Source organism: Sebastes umbrosus, chromosome 22, assembly GCF_015220745.1.
Source record: "Sebastes umbrosus isolate fSebUmb1 chromosome 22, fSebUmb1.pri, whole genome shotgun sequence".
Classification (NCBI taxonomy): Eukaryota; Metazoa; Chordata; class Actinopteri; order Perciformes; family Sebastidae; genus Sebastes; species Sebastes umbrosus.
In genome coordinates, this window is record NC_051290.1 from 7,097,629 (window position 1) to 7,114,902 (window position 17,274).

General features: G+C 42.3%; 1 protein-coding gene across 4 annotated transcripts in view; it reads left to right on the forward strand.

The window, feature by feature from the left end:
• The window catches only part of nlgn2a (neuroligin 2a), a 229,545-nt gene that overhangs the window by 120,286 nt on the left and 91,985 nt on the right, over positions 1-17,274 (forward strand). For all 4 annotated transcript variants that reach the window (XM_037758315.1, XM_037758317.1, XM_037758319.1 and 1 more), the window contains one exon: positions 17,023-17,172. In XM_037758315.1, the coding sequence (XP_037614243.1) occupies positions 17,023-17,172 (150 nt within the window). The remainder of the gene's footprint in view (positions 1-17,022; positions 17,173-17,274) is intronic.

The window sequence follows — 17,274 nt, forward strand, 5'->3', positions numbered from 1 at the left end:
TGGATTGTATTGTAACTCTCAGAGTAGCATTCCAATTAAAGGAGGTATTGTTATGTATGAGATGGAGAGCGGTCGGTAGTGGCAGAGCTGACAGCATTACCTAATGGGAACGCTGGTGTCTGAATGCACATGACAGCAGAGACTCTCTACATCCAATTTACTGTTCCTCTGCTCCTCCTGCTTGAACTCATACACTCACAAATAGAAAAAAGAATACATTACATCCTCAAGGTAATATACTACACAGTTCTATATATACCAAAACACACAAAAGTGTCTCGCCTGTGTCCCGCATCCTCTTATGTTATTAAAATAAAAACAAAGGGTTTCTCACTCCCGTAAAGCAATACTTTTTAGTTTTGAAAGACTGACAATTCTTCCTCTGCAGTCCCATACAAATATAAGACATACATATCTAATTTTGGCTTAAGTTTTCAATGTAGTTTCTGTAAGTCACAAACTTTGAAACGTTTCTGCAGCTTCTGCATGAGAATTTGAACAAACATAAAGAAAATGTACAGTATTTGAACAACACTACTCTACCTCTAACCCCTTCTTTTACCATCGCGGCGTCACTTGCAGCAGGAAGTCCGTCAATTGAAACAAGTAACATCTGTACACCAGAATGTCAAAACGGCACTGAGAAGAGGAGTCTTGCGTATTAACTGTAGTTAGACATACTGCATTTGCAATACACATAACAAAGGCATCATAACAAAACAGATATAAAAGCCAGAAAAAACAACAATAAACTTACCCAGACTAAAAGTGCTAGAATAACAGTAGAAAATAGAGGTAAACTAGAAAACCATTAGAAAATCTACATTAAAAACCACAATGGGCATGATTATTAAGTTAACTCAAAAGTAAAAGAAAAAAGATAAGCATAGTTTCAGTATACAAAAAAACCCTCAAACATGCATGTATTTGCATTAGAGCTGTTAAAGTGATAATACGTTAACGCAAATTCATTATAATGCCACTAATTTCTTTAACGCATTAATACAACTTACGATTTTTAGGTTGTAGCGGGCTCAGTTTTAAAGCTAGAGTGAAGATACTGGCATCATATGAAACTAAAAAACATAAGGAATCCATTGGTACCAACCATGTCCAATGTCATACTAGCTTGTCGCAAAGGAGGCTAAATAACGCTCCAAATTTACACTGCATTTAGGCGAGGAAAAACTGGCATGGCCACTTTCAAAGGGGTTCCTTGACCTCTGACCTCAAGATATATGAATGAAAATGGGTTCTATGGGTACCCACGAGTCTCCCCTTTACAGACATGCCCAGTATTAAATACTTGACAAATCTCCCTTTAAGGCACAGTTTGAACAGATAAAAAATTAATTTGCGATTATTCATGATTAACTATGGACAATCATGCAATTAATGTGTATAACACTCATGTGCAAGTACTGTATGTTTGTTGAAATGCGTTTAAGTGTGGGTGTAATATGCTTGAGTGTGTGCGTTTGCATGTAAAGACTCCCTCAGAGTGCATCTCTATAGGAGGTATGGACCAGCCAGTTCCCCTGGATCCCAGCCTGTGTCAATGAGTCCCAATTAGACCCCGGGCACCCTGTGAAACCAGGGCTGGAACGGCAGCCCCAGTAATAGCCAGATCGTTATACTGTAGGAGCGAGGGAAGCAGCGAGGCCAGAGAGGCCGAGAGAGAGAGAGAGGGAAGGAGGGAGGTGGATTGGGGATAATGAGAGGTTGCATGAGGACAGACGAGGAGGGAGATGAGGAGGAGCGAGGTTGATTATATTCATAGACTTACACAAATGTGCAAATACAAAGGGAAGAAATGCATGTGTATTTCTATACGGAACACAAATGATTGCTTGAGAGCCTTCCATCGACATTCAGTCTGTGCACTTCCTTAGAGTAATAACCTGCAGCATATGCAGTATATAAAAATCCATATCTCTATTGGTGATACAAGTAATTCAACACAATAGTGTTAAACCTAGTTTATGATTGTTTCCACCTATTGTACCAAATATATACAGAAAATTAACATCTCACTGTCACACTTCTTGCTCTGTTCCTCCTCTCCAGCCACATTCCCCGTTCCCCAGACCCTTTCATTGCCATTTTCCACCCGTCCACCAGATGCCCTCTGATTTTCCCTCCCTTCCCCATCACCTGACTGCCCCATCCATCCAACCCACCTGTTCCCACTTTCCTCATCAGCCCTGCAGTTACCTACCCGCCCACCTGCTCACCTGCATCTCATTCCCTCATCAGCCTCTCAGTGCACCGGATGGCCCAGTGCCATTCATTCCCTGCCAGACCATCGTAGTGCTATGCTGCTTTCTTGTTGTATATTTTGTAATGACCATACTAATGAATTTGCTAGAACTTAAATTGCGGTTACTGTTGTAGATATTGAGTAGAGAGCGGAGTTATGGAGGAGTTTTGCCAGTGATAGTCTTATAAATGAACTGATGCCAGTGGATCTGACGCCGGGTGTGGAGTGATGGCCAGTGGACTAGAGAATACAGGTTACAGTGATGAGTGTTGAAAGGAGCACAAAGGGAATGGCAGTAAGGGAAGATGACGTCCAGTTTATTGAGAAGACTTTTGAAGGCGAATCTGTAGATTAAGTCGCCATAATCCAGAATTGGGAGACTTCTTATCTTTACCAAGGTGTGTTTTGCAGAGTGGGTAAAAGATGCTTTATTACGGTATAGGAAACCTATAGGAAACCTGTTGATGTGCGTATGAAAGGAGAGTGAACTGTCGAGCCAAATACCCAGGTATTTATAGGTTGAGAATGTTAGAACTGTTAAAATATCTTCACTAGAGTATTTTGTCTTTATATTCTTGTGAGGAAACGGCAAACAAGCTAGATGTTCAAGAGTTTATGAAGAAATAAGGAGTTAGGACAGTCTTTAATCAATAAGGAGTTAGGATAGTCTTTAAACAATAAGGAATTGGGATATACACTCACCGGCCACTTTATTAGGTACACCTTGCTAGTACCGATGGTCTTCTGCTGCTGTAGCCCATCTGCTTCAAGGTTCGACGTGTTGTGCGTTCAGAGATGGTATTCTGCATACCTTGGTTGTAACGAGTGGTTATTTGAGTTACTGTTGCCTTTCTATCATCTCCAACCACTCTGCCCATTCTCCTCCGACCTCTGACATCAACAAGGCATTTTCGTCCACACAACTGCCGCTCACTGGATATGTTCTCTTTTTCGGACCATTCTCTGTAAACCCTAGAGATGGTTGTGCGTGAAAATCCCAGTACATCAGCAGTTTTTGAAATACTCAGACCAGCCCGTCTGGCACCAACAACCATGCCACGTTCAAAGTCACTTAAATCCCCTTTCTTCCCCATTCTGATGCTCGGTTTGAACTTCAGCAAGTCGTCTTCACCACGTCTAGATGCCTAAATGCATTGAGTTGCTGCCATGTGATTGGCTGATTAGCTATTTGTGTTAACAAGCAATTGAACAGGTGTGCCTAATAAAGTGGCCGGTGAGTGTATATAAAGACAAAAGCTGCATTTGTCATGTGTGACACAAAACACGAACGCCAGATGGTTTGTTACATACAACCATCTGAGAAGCCATCATTGGAAACTGTTTGGAGTTTCAAAAAAATACTTGGCAGGTGATTGGATGAACCATCTGTCAATCAAACTCTTGCCAAAGCCAGTCGGGAGAAGAGCAAAAAAACACCCTTTCCATTGAGAAAAGCCTTCAGTGACGTTCTTTGCTCATCTGTCAATGAAGAAATAATCTGATATAACTGACGTTATTGCAGCTACACTAACCTCTTCAGGAGCCGCCATTGTTGTTTTGAACGAACAGTCGCCTCTCTGTGTCACCATTTACACACCTAAACCACTCCCATAGCTGGCAGTAGCTCCTTACAGGACACTAATTGGTCCGTGCGCTGGCTTGCCGGACACAAACGCATTACAAGATGGATTTTCCTTTGATATGTGATCACCTAATTCTCGTGTGATTTTGTGACATCGTGAGGATCCAGCTGCCGTGCGAGGTTACAAAACAGGTGCAAAACGGCAACAAATGCACCACTTGTAATACCAATGTGGTGTTAAGTGGACCATGGTGTCACTATGATTTATTTCTGATCATTGTATTGATTTTTTTTATGAGTAATTGTGTGGTTTTTGTGATTACATTGCACTTCAAACAAGACATAGTAATTATTAAGACGCCTGCAGTCAAACAAACACAGAGACTCGCATAGAAATTAGGGTGTTTTATTTTCAGTCAAACATAAAGAATGTGGAGATAAAGACAAAGCAAAAGGAAAGGAAAGGGAGAGCGGAAGGAAGGAATAGGAGAGGGGTCAACTGAAGTCCAAGAGGCTTAAGGCTGAAAGAAAGGGATGTGGAAAACGGAAGAGAAGAAGACTGTTACGAGGGGGAAAGAGAGAGGCAGCGGTGGGAAAACAAGGACAATGCCTGTGATTGTATCGTCTTTGTCACTGTGGCATTTTGGAGGACAGTGGGGCTGTGTGCCTAGATGTATGTGTGTGTGTGTGTGTGTATTCGCTTCCCCATCCACTCAATTTGTGGAATTGATCTGCTCCCTAATAGTGAGCAAAACAAAAAGTCAGCCTAATCCAACCTCTATTTATAACACAGATGGGAGAGAGAGAGAGAGGAGTGGGCGGGAGATATAATTTAACAGTGGAAATGCTACAAAATCCCATGACAGAGAGATGAGGAAAAAGATAGAGGAAGACAAATAGAGTGAGAAACAAAGAAAGAAAAAAAGCAGACACTCGGTGCTACTGGAAGGAGAGGCATGAGAGAGGTTATAAAATAAACTCCTAACAGCAAGAGGCCAGCCAGGGCTAGATTAAGACAGATCGAAAAGAGCGAGAGATGAAAAGAAAAGGGGGGTTATGATGACAGAGAAAATGGAGATCCACAAGTGGAGAGGATGAGAGCCGTCAGCGTGGTGGCGAAGAGTGAAAGATGAGGAATGCGAGATAGATTGAGAGCAACAGGAAGCGAGATAGGAAGAGGAGAGAGCACTCGCTTGGTGGCAACAGTGAGAGGCGAGGAGGTGGTGGAGAGAGAGCGATGGAGAGAATTAGAGAGGTGCACTTGTGTTTTTTGGAGATGCTATTGAGTCTAATAAGAGCATGTTGTTGGAAGACAGGCCATGGCGGCTATTCTTATTCCCACTGGTCCTACTGGTCTTTTTTCCTCTCCCTCGCTCTGCTCCTTTGTTTTTACCTCGCCCACACTTAATCTGCTGGAGGAAAGAAGAAGCATCGCCGTCTGATTTGGGGAAAGGAAAGTTGACGCAGGAGGTGTTGAGCTCTAAATACAAAGGAGTAAAGGGCGCAGCTGCTCGGCACATTGCAACCACCATAATTGCTTGACAAAGAGCATTTTTGTTGCTTTGTCCGGGTTTGGAAATGTCATTAAACCTTGCAAAAAATCAGTGATAATTGTTATACAGTACTAGATGGATACTGTAGACACATCCGATAGCTTTGAGCAGAAGCTGTTTGCTTATTTTTCAGCTGGAGGGGTTGCTGGTCTGATCTTTGGAAGCATATTGAGCTGTCAGGTGGGTGTTTGCTCGCTGTCGCAGGCAGGGAAGTCGGTGTGTAGACAGAGTACAAACAGTACAGCGGCTAGGATCATCCAAACTCCGTGCTGGTCCCCACAGCCCCAGTGTTATAAGCTCAGGCAGACAGCGAGAACAGAGGCAACAGGAGCAGCACTTGGTGTGTGCTGACTGTGTGTATGTGTATGTGTGCGTTCTCTCAGTTTGTGCACCGACCCAGTGGGGAAGTGATGGAGCTTTTAGACTCTATGATTTTCATGTTTCTTTTAATTGATGGACATCATGAAATTATTAATTCATATCTTTTTGTGACTTTTGCAGAAACATTTTCTGCATGCATAGCAAATGAAGGCTTTTAAAGTGGCAATAGACAAGTTTTTTTTTTTTTGCCTTCTGCCAGGAAAGTTGTTAGGACCGGCGGCTAAGTGTTTTTTGTTTTTTTTCGGTGACTTGGCTTGGAAATTGTAGGTTTTATTCACCGACATCCTAAACTGTACAAACTGCACCTCTACGTTCACAGCTATAACGTTAACTGTTAACTCTATACTCACCGTCCGTCTCTCTCTGTGTCTCTCTCTCTCTCTGAGTTATTCCTTAGAGGAGTTCGCTACTTGTTTAACGCATTTTAGTTTAAAAAACATCTGGAAAATACATAATTCCCCGATGCTTAGGCCCAGTGGGGTGTCCACTTAGGCCAGCCGGGCTTGCAATACACTGGCAGAAACCCTGTCATCATGAAGTCAATATTGATTGCACAATGTAATGTATGATGCTATAGAATAATGAACTGATTAGAATCTGTTGGTCCAAGGTCAAGGTCACTCTGACCTCACAAAACACGTTTTCAGCCATAACTCAATAATTCCTATGCTAATTATGTCAATTTCACTCAAATGTTTAACAGGATAAAATGATGAAGTGATGACATTTTGGACAGACGTGAACTGTAACTTGACTGGTTGGCGGAGGCATACAACCACGAGGCGGTAATTCTAGTTTGGACAGTAGCCAGGATGTGATATTATGAATCCTACTATAGCGAAGGTATGACCCGCCCTATGCTCTGCCTCTTAAAGGCTTACCATGATATTTTTACCCCTAACCCTAACCAATCTCACTCCTCATGCCTAAATCTAACCAATCTAACCATTGAAGGCAGTGAGTACTAGCCAATCAGAGGCAGAGTAGGGTGGGACATGCGTTCGCTATAGCAGGATTTGTAATTAAGCAACCAGGACCAGCCAGAAACAAACATCTGTCTGTGTGATAATCTTAACAAAGAACACGTTTTCTTGCAGTGGCCTTTCTAAAAATGAGCAGAGATGTAACTTACTATTTTCTATAACCGATCTGATTGTCTTTGAGACAATAATAGCACTTGGAAACGCTAAGGGGTGGTAAGTTGTCTGTTGCCACTTCAACACAAATGTACTTTATCCTACCACAGATACACACAAAGCCCTTGTCATTGCTTTACATCAGCCCCTCGGTCATACATATGTAACTGTCAGTGCCATCGACAAAACCGAATTTAAGTCAATGTAAATGTAAATGTCCCATGAATATCTACAAGCATACACACCAGGCAAAGCTTTTCCGTCAGTGTATGTATCTATTCCACTTAATATGATTATCCCATAAACCCTCGACAGGCAAGCGCATACCATATGTTGATGCTCAAAATAGAACACAGCGGACAAATGCAGCCAGTGGTACATTCGGATCTAATGGTGTCAAATAATGTGTCAAAACAGGTGTTTTGTTGGGTTTTGATTGTGTCACAATAAACCTGTTTGATGCAAAAGCTTAAAAATGCAATAATCTTTTACAAGGCAATATAATTGCAAATTATCTTCTTTTAATTATGCATATTTTAATCAGAGCGCTAAGAGGCTCACAGTACACTGGGACTCTTGAGAGATGCCTTCGAAACGCGAGACATTCACAACATCCTAGAGGATGGGTTTCTTGTTTGCTTCTTTTGTTTGTATGTTGAATTGTTTGGCTACGTTTGATTTTCGGAAAACATATTTTGTAGATGCATTACTGTCTAGCAACTGACTCTCATGTCTCTCTCAAGAGATTTTAAATGAGTGTGTAACAATTAGGGGGATCTATTGGAGGAAATTGAATATAATATTAATAAATATGTTTTCTTCGGTGTGTAATCACCCGATAATAAGAGTTGTTTTGTTTTTGTCCCCTCTGGTCCCCTCTCCACGGAGTCCGTGAAGTTGCAGCGACATGTTTCTACCCTAGCCGAGAACAAACAAACTCTGTTAACTTTTCCTGCTTGGGCTGGAGTCAATAACGTCACTCGCTCAAGTCGCTGCCACTCTCTCTCTCTCTTGCTTCACCACTCACTTCCCACGTACACACACACTCTAAGCACTGGCTCTGCTCCAAATGGCTCTAGAGAGGGACATTCGTGTTTTTGCGTCGGCCACCGTAGCTCTCCAACACGCTTGGCACACGGGAGAGGCTTCAGTTGGTTGCAATCTCCTCACCTCACCGCTAGATACCGGCAGATCCTACACACTGGACCTATAAAGCAGTACCTGGCAGGGGTGTAACTGTACACTAAATTCACGGTTGGGTATGTCGGTTTTGGGGGTCACGGTTCGGTACGTTTTCAGAAAATCTTATCATTCTACAGTGGCTCAATGGCCATAATTCTTACTTTAACGGTTAAGGCACTTAAATACTGTCAATAAAAGATAAATAAATAAAAATAAATTACATAAATGTCTGTAATGTATCGGTAATCGGGATGAATACACGTACCGTTCCACCCCTAGTACCTGGTATTAACTACATTTCTATGCTACAAAAAATAAGCAATGGGACGAATGAATAGAAGTGACATGATAGTCTATTGCGATGAATGACCTTCCTGTTCAAGTTTCACATCTCTGCTAGGTGATTTTATTTCTAGAAAGACACACTCCTCAGTCTGTATGTTAATGAGTAAAGACGTGCAAAAACACATATCATGATGAGGGGGAAAAAACTATAGGAAAGAAACTGGTGAAATGTGGTTCTTTATCTTGCTTTACTTTCCTTGAAAAAGCTTATTCCTCCTCGTATCCAGAAGCCCGACTGATTCTCACAAGTATTATAATACCAGTGCAAGGACACACACACACACGCACACACACACACACACACACACATGTCCCAGATGCAATCAGCGTGGCCTTTGCCTTGATCCATTGTGCTCTAACGATTAAGCCTTAGCCCTGCTCGGTGGCCTATAGGCCAGCTCTGCTGCTGTGCATCTCATCACATCCCATTCATCACCCTGAGTCTGTCTCCACCTCCAGCCCTCGATCACATCAGCCTGCCATTGACCCACGCACACATACACACACATAGACACACTCATTTGAGACAGGCAGCCACACAGTTAGATGACAGTACAGCTTGTGTTTTTCAGTTTTTCTCTCTGAATGCGGTTCGTGTTGCTCACAACTTACTCAAGGTTTGTGCAAATGCGCAAGTCTCTGTTTGCAATAGGCGATCTTTGGTGATTACTGGCTTTGTTTTTGATTAAAGAGGACCTATTATGCTTATTTTCAGGTGCATACTTGTATTTTGGGTTTCTTCTAGAACATGTTTACATGCTTTAATGTTCAAAAAACACTTTATTTTTCTCATACCGGCTGCAGCACCTCTTTTCACCCTCTGTCTGAAACGCTCTGTTTGAGGAAAAACAAGTCTGCTCTGATTGGTCAGCTGACCCTCTGTTGTGATTGGTCAACCAAACCAAACTCTTCAGAGTCCACTCCAGCTCAACTAGCTTTGTTTGAGGGCGTGCCAAAGTAGCCACTAGCCATGTGTTACATGGTGACATCACCACGTTACGGAAGTAAAGGCAGGACTTCAAGCGATGCATGTCAGGCAGTTCAGGAGCAGTGTTTCTGTGGGGAGAGTAACTTCCTTTGGTGTTGACTTTGGGCTTTGTAACTTTGCAGACATTTTACATGCACAAAAAACTATATTACAAACTAAAGGAAAGGGAAAAAGCACAAAAGCATAAGAAGTCCTCTTTAAAATCAGTCACTAACCACCTTCAAATTGGCTTTAATCAATAATATTTGACAGATAATCAAAATGTAAAGTAAAAAAAAATGCAGTTGTGTGTTTTTTTGTCAAGATTTGCATTTCTGGCACATAAAAAAACTATTTTAAATGTGTTTTCTTAGTACAAATGAAACTCTTTCAAGATTTTTCTTCTGAATATGCAGCAGATATGATTTACGGTTGTAGCTTACTTTTGGTCTCAAGCAAGAATATTTCATCAGTTTTTCAATAAATGTCTTAAATAAGGAGGATGTGTTGGCATATTTACAGCAAAGCCTCATCCCAGAGTATATTTTGCCATATCAATTTATAAAATGGAGATATATATCCACGTATTTCTTAAACAGCTTGACTTGCTCACAGAAGATAAGCCGCTTGTAATAAATCCAATCCATCACGACTAAAAATTACAGGTCTCAGAAATACAGAAATATGCAGAAATGTATTCCTTCCATTACACTGTTACAATATCTTCACCGCTCCGTAACCTTTCTGTTAATTGGACCACTAGTACAAAGAGCCCCTGTGTATTTGCACACAGATGACAGTTCATCATTTGCTGTGAGCAATTTCCCTATTATTACAGCTTGGAACCTCGGCGTAAAAGGTCAATATTTATCTCCCACCTCACACCCACACGTGCTTGTGCACACACACTACCCCGGCCTATCCGTACCGATGAAAATAGAAATGGTAGGAAAATACACTTAGTCAAGCCTATATGGGAGAAATGGAAATGCTAATTTGGAGAAGGTATAAAATCCTGCACGCTGCGTTATTCCCCCCTGAGTTGTCGTTTCACCTCGACGTGATTCAATATCTTTTTAATTATGGCTCTCTGTAAGGAGAGGGCCCTCCGCTTCCATCTCTCCATGCTCGGTTTAACGTATGGGAAGATGATATCTCAGCAGGCTCCTGTTCTGTTAAGGAGTAATATATGCTTTTTAAACGGCGTGTCCTCAACAGGGAGACTTCTCTCCGCTGTTGTAGCTGTCAGGAAAGACAAGTTAGACATGATGTGGTCGAGGTTAATCCTCGGTTTACCCTCAGCTGTTACTAAAAACATGAAAAAGAATGTAGATTCTATAATCTAAGTCTTTTTTATCTGTCATCCTTCCTGTTACACCCTGAAGTTCAGCCGTACCACTTAAGTGCATATCAATCTTTCCTCTCCCGCTCTGCCGGCTCTGTCACTGTTTACTGACAGCACACTCCATTTCCCATAAAAATCAACAGCAGACGGTGACGCACGTGGCGCGGCAGACCACGCTCCATCCCCGTGACTAATCAGTCGCTTGATAATGCAGTGGAGGCGAAGGCCCCGCGTCTCACCGGGAGACCGGAGGGCGGCGTCTCCGAGGGCGACGGTGGGCGGTGTGCTAAACTGGAACACTCGACACAAGTTTAGGCCTAATCGTCTCATTGTCTCCGTTCTGCTTGAAAGGATCAGCAGCCATGCTAAGCTCCTCAGGGTACCAGCCCTCAGCTGCTCTCTGCCATCTTGCTTTGTCTTTGTCGTTGTTGTTTGTTGTTTGTGTTCGCTGAGCACAGCCAATTTTTTTTTTTCAGCAGCATTGTTTGGTTACTTTATTTTGTACACCTTTTTTCAATTTGGGTTTTTTTTCAGGTAATCATGGTTTCTTCTTTGTCTTAAGTGTTGTCTGTTGTTCCTGAAGTGCTGCTGCTGTCTAGTGTTTCTTGCCAAAAATGGATTCACATCTTTATTTATGTAGAGTTTATTATAGCAGTGGTGAGAGAAGTATTCTGGTCCTTTTACGCAAGTAAATGTAATGCTGCAATTTAAAATACTCAAGTAAAAGGCTTTTAATGTGAAGCAGCAGCAGCGGTTGTGGCCAGTGGCATTAATTTAAAGCGGACATATCGTGCTCATTTTCAGGTCCATACCTGTATTCTACTAGAACATGTTTACATAAAGGTACTATGCGTTCAAATACCCACGCTACCATACTATTTAGTATGCCAGAAAAAATATCAAGTATGTCCCAATACATAGTATATCAAATGCAGTATGCCAAAAATACCAGGATGTCCTACTGCATCCGGTTGCATTTTTGCAGTATGCAAGCCAGCATGCTTTTCTGGCTATTCTTACCCATAATCCTCTGTGCAGCAGATATATGAGCAAGAAGGTCAAAGTTCAAGGCGCAATGTTATGATGAAGTCCCAATTGACTGCATACTGCATGTAACAGTACATACTTTGTAAGAGCAGCTGCAGTATGTACTTAAAGTAAAAAATAAAAAGCATGTGATTCTGAATGTAGCCGTGGGTGGAGATACTCAGAGGAGGGGCGGTATATTTTAATGAGCCTGCATGTGACACAGAAAGGGGAGCCAAATCTGAATGACTTGTTGAATCACGTGTTTTCTGATCCAGGCAGCCCACAAAAAACTGACTGGGTTGTCTTATTTCAAAGTTTGTGGGTTGGTAGGTACTGCAGATACTCAAGTAGATGTGCAGAAGCACTGAAGTTAGTTTTGTCCACTTTAACACTGTAAGTAAAATTACTTTAAAATCTACAGTACCTTAGTTACTAGGGCTGTCAAAGTTGTGATTTTTAGGTTATAGCAGGCTAGTGTGAAGATAAGCAATCCATTGGTACCAACCATGTCATAATAGCTTGTCGGGAAGGAGGCTAAATAACGCTCCAAACTTACACTACATTTTAGCAAGGAAAAACTTGCATGGCCATTTTCAAAGGGATCCCTTGACCTCTGACCTCCAGATATGTGAATGAAAATGGGTTTTATGGGTACCCACGAGTCTCCCCTTTACAGACATGCCCACTTTATGATAATCACATGCACTTTTGGGCCAACTCATAGTCAAGTCAGCACACTGACACACTGACAGCTGTTGTTGCACGTTGGGCTGCAGTTTGCCATGTTATGATTTGAGCATATTCTTTATGCTAAATGCAGTACCTGTGAGGGTTTCTGGACAATATTTGTCATTGTTTTATGCTGTTAATTGATTTCCAGTAATAAATATATACATACATTTGCATAAAGCAAGCACAATTCCCCCCTCCCATGTTGATAAAAATATTAAATACTTGAGAAATCTCCCTTTAAGGTACATTTTGAACGGATAGAAAATTTGCGATTAATTTGCGATTAACTACGGACAATCATGTGATTAACCGTGATTAAATATGAATCGATTGACAGCCCGAACAGTTACTTTCCACCTCCAAGCAGTTATAATCCAACAAGCCAAGTAAGAGTAAACCTCTCAGTCATGTCTTTTGGTGATGTTGACCTGTTGCTGTACTCCTGCTGTTCCTTTAGTTAGTCATGTAGCACAACACAAAGCAGCGCTTGCCCTGCAATGCCACTATGAGTAAGCCCTCTCCCTTTAACAGCATCAGCATCGTGTCTGTGCGGAAGCATTCACCATCTGCCGATAATCTAGCATAGGATGTCGAGGATTTGTCGAGGCTTTGCATGTATATTCTGGACACTGTGCCAAACGGCCTCCGTGGTGCCGTACAGTACGCGCTATACGAGACATTATGTAGTCATTCAGAGCGGCGCCTGTTCTGTTTGTCTGTAGACAAGTTTGTGAACAAAACATCTCATGAAAAGCAAATGATATAAATATTATACCACAGGTTCTCCCAGTGGAGCTGATGATGTGATTAGTTTTCCGAAGCACCTTGCTGCATAGCATTTGCATATTTTAAGGAGATAAATGATGGAGGTGGCTCGGTGTTGTTTTCGTAAGGAGTTTATCCCACATGGGGATCACATTTGAAGGGCTAGAGGCTGGGAACCTCACCAGCAGCCCATCTGTGGGCATCGCATGCTAAACTTTTGTTGTGGTTGAAACGCAGAAAAAGCCAGAGGCAGAGAGAGAGAGAGAGAGAGAGAGGAAGAGGGAGAGAGGGAAAGCTTGTAGCTCCCGAGGGCCTCGGTCCTATCTGTCACTGTGCCAGAACGATTCACCCTGTAACTGATCCATGGACACACAGTCTACAGGTCAACTGTGACAGCCTGCTTGGTGTGCGTGTTTGTGTCTTGTGTAGGTGCGGCTGGGTACATCTGCATGCTGTCTCCCATGATGCCGCTGGCTGTCAGTCTTCATCTCCCGATGCAGGATGCAGACGTGTGTGTGTGTGTGTGTGTGCGTGGTCATTCGCCGCTAATGAAATGAGATTCAGGTAGAGACGTGGCGAAGGGCGTCACGGGGGTTAGAGATGCACGGGAGCAATATGTTGCCACGGCAACAGTCAATGAGACTTTGTCCACGTGAGAGTGGCTCATGTAGGGAAGAGAGAGTGAGAGAGAGGAGGAAGCAAGTCGGGAGTGAAGCAGTTGCCATAGCGACTCTCCATTGCAGCTGCCTGTAAATTCCTCTCACCAGTGTGAGTGTGTCTGCCTGACTTTAGCCTTGCCTGTGTATTAAGTATGACTGTGTGTGTGATCCCCTGGTGTATCACGGGGTGTGTGAAATATTTGATGCATGTTTCAGCAGGTGTTTCACATATATTTATATATGTGTGTGTATATATATTCACATAAAAGCAGGTTTCACAGGGAGACACCCTCCATCTCTCTTCCCTTCTAACAGATGCTGTAGTGGTTATTTATGTGGTTGTTCTGCACTACTGCTCTTTCATATCCCCAGGCCTATACTCACACACACACACACGCTGAAGCCAACAGGGGCTGTCACTGTGCCACACTTCTAAGTCTTGTGTGCCATATGCTAGAGAAGGCTCCTGGCAGGAGCAGGAGTATCGTAGCTCTCAGTCAGCTGGAGGAGACTGGTTCAAAGGCCAACGAGGGCCCATCAGGGACCGGGGCCGTGTGCACGCAGCGCCGCAGTAGCAGGCAGATGGTAAAGCAATCTGACTCTGAGATGTTCTGTGCGCGTTTTTGAAAGAATGCAAGAATTTCTCATGATGTCATCATCGTTTTAATTAACGGCAATTCAGTTAAAGTAAACACCCCCAAATTATTCATATTCGCAGAGTTGTTGATAGGATATTCAGTTTATTTTCTAAGTTAGTAAACAGTTGTTGAAGTGGAATTCCAAAATGATTTGACTCTTTTCAATCATATTCAAGAAAGAAAAGCAAAATGTATATCTAAAAAGCGGAATAACTCTATTATATCAAGTAAAAGGAAAAGTAACTTAAAGGACCAGTGTGTAACAATTAGAATATTATAAGTTTATATATATGATAAGTTTCTTTAGTGTATAATCACCTGATAATAAGAATCGTTGTGTTTCGGTACCTTAGAATGAGCCGTTTATATCTACATAGGGAGCGGGTCCTCTTCACGGAGTTTCTACAGTAGCCCAGAACGGACAAACCAAACTCTGTTAACTTTTCCTACTTGGGTCGGAGTCGATAACGTTAACCGTCGCCATCGCTCTCTCTCTCCCTCTCTCGCTTCACCACTCACTTCCTACGTACACAAACAATTTACGCACTGGCTCTGCTCCAACTGGTTCTAGAGAGGGAGATTTGCGTTTTCGCATCAGCCACCGTAACACGCTTGGCACACGGGAGAGGCTTCAGTTGGTTGCAATCTCCTCACTTACCGCCAGATCCTATCCACTGGACCTTTAAGGTCTTTACATGCTGGGGGCATGTTTGTTTGTTTTTTGTTTAATTTGCATGTCAATATATTTTTCTAGCTGTTTTTTTTTCATGAGTACTTTCACACAGAACGTGAATGTTACGCGGCAAAAAAGCGACATAATTTTTTTCTTAACAAGGTTGATTTTTTTTTTTTTTTCGCACTGCGAATAAAAACATCAACCAATCACGTACAGCGGAACAGACATATTGAACAACACGGAGGCTCCCTAGTCTGAACCAAGACGGCACACTTTATTACTCCTTTTCAACCTTAACAAAGGCAGCGCAGATCAGATCCACTCCTTCCCTTCTTACCTTTCACAATAAAAGCCTTGGACACAGCATAACTGTTTACCAGAAGCAAATTCACTCAGAGCATTTTGCTAAAAGGAAACTCAACAAAATGTCCTACAGTAGCTTTAGGCTGCACAAAATTTGACCTCAGACAGACTGCCTGACGCTGCTCTGGGCCAGTAGGATCCTGGTCGTTGGTCTATTTGAACCTTTCTATTTGCTGCCGGTATGAATAGTTTTGATGCAAAACAGGCGAGTACTTTGCATTTCAGTGTCTTTTAGTCATCACGCCCCGTGTGTGCAAAGGCCTTAAGACTTACTCTTTTGGAATATAGTACTTGCTAGAGGGATTAACAGCCTGTATTTCACAAGAACCAACCTAGACCTAAACTTTGTGTCACGTTTCCCAATGGTAGAAATGACCTTTTCACATGGAACTTTTCACTTATCTTTCCATTTTTTTGACCTCAAGGCAGGATCCGCTAACAATTTGTGCCAGTGCAAAAAAAAAAAAAAAAAGATAACGTTCAAGAAAACGGCCTTTTCTATAGATTCCCCACGGGGTAATTGACCCAGAAATAGGTTGATATAGCCGTACCTGCAGCTCAGGGCCAGTTGCCATTTGCATTTATGGGAGTTCCAAATGTGCAAAAATAAAATGAGGAAATTATTGAAATTCACAGCAGACATGATATATTAAGAGCCAGTGGCCTTTTATTATCTGTTGGATGCACACAGGATGTTCTTCAGACATCGGCATCTCTCTTTTGCAGCCTCTAATATGGCTCCTCATGTCATACTTTTTACCTGTAAATTGCACTTGTGCTGCCCAGTTGCTTTCAGTGCGTTTGTCAACCCAGAGTGCTTTTTTAGATGCTGCTAAAACATCTCTTCTTTGCAGCAGAGAGCTCTTTTTTGACACCAGCACTTTGAGCAGCAAAATAACTTATTTTTGTTTTGTCCTCACATTTGTACGTTATCAGTTTTAACTAATTATCCGTGCTTCAATTTAGCCTCGTAAGGGTGGAATCAATTGGTCAATCTGAGCCTCGGTGTGAAATACTGTCAGAGGCACATGATACACAGGTTAGCTCTAATACGCTACACCACCTGTAGTGATTGTCTTTTATTGCTTTAATCACCAGGAAACATTAGATTAGATTCTTGTAGCGGTGTCTCTTGTTATTACCTGTTGCTGGAATCATTGCCTGAAATCTAAATTACCTCAAGCTCATGTTTAAGAGGTGACACCCAGCTGCAGGGAAAAGAGCAGCTCTGATATACAGTAGCACTGTATTCTCATCCAGCCGGGGCAATTTGCTGTTTGTTCGGTATATTATGGTGTAACACAATATGTGATCAAAGAGAATATGAGAGCCGTAAATACAGATATTGACTTTTTTTTTTTTTTTCACTCCCTGCTTTCTCCTCTTTGTGTGTGTGTGTGTGTGTGTAGATATTCGCGACCGCAGGAAGAAGCCGGTGATGTTGTTTATCCACGGAGGTTCCTACATGGAGGGCACCGGGAACATGTTCGATGCCAGCGTCCTGGCCGCCTACGGCAACGTGATCGTGGTGACCATGAACTACCGGCTTGGTGTGCTCGGTAAGTGCCTTGGATATCTAAATCATGTTACGATATGGGAAAAAATGGATTCACCTATGTATCGCGATTCTTTTTTTAAAAATGTTTTTAATGCCAGAATCG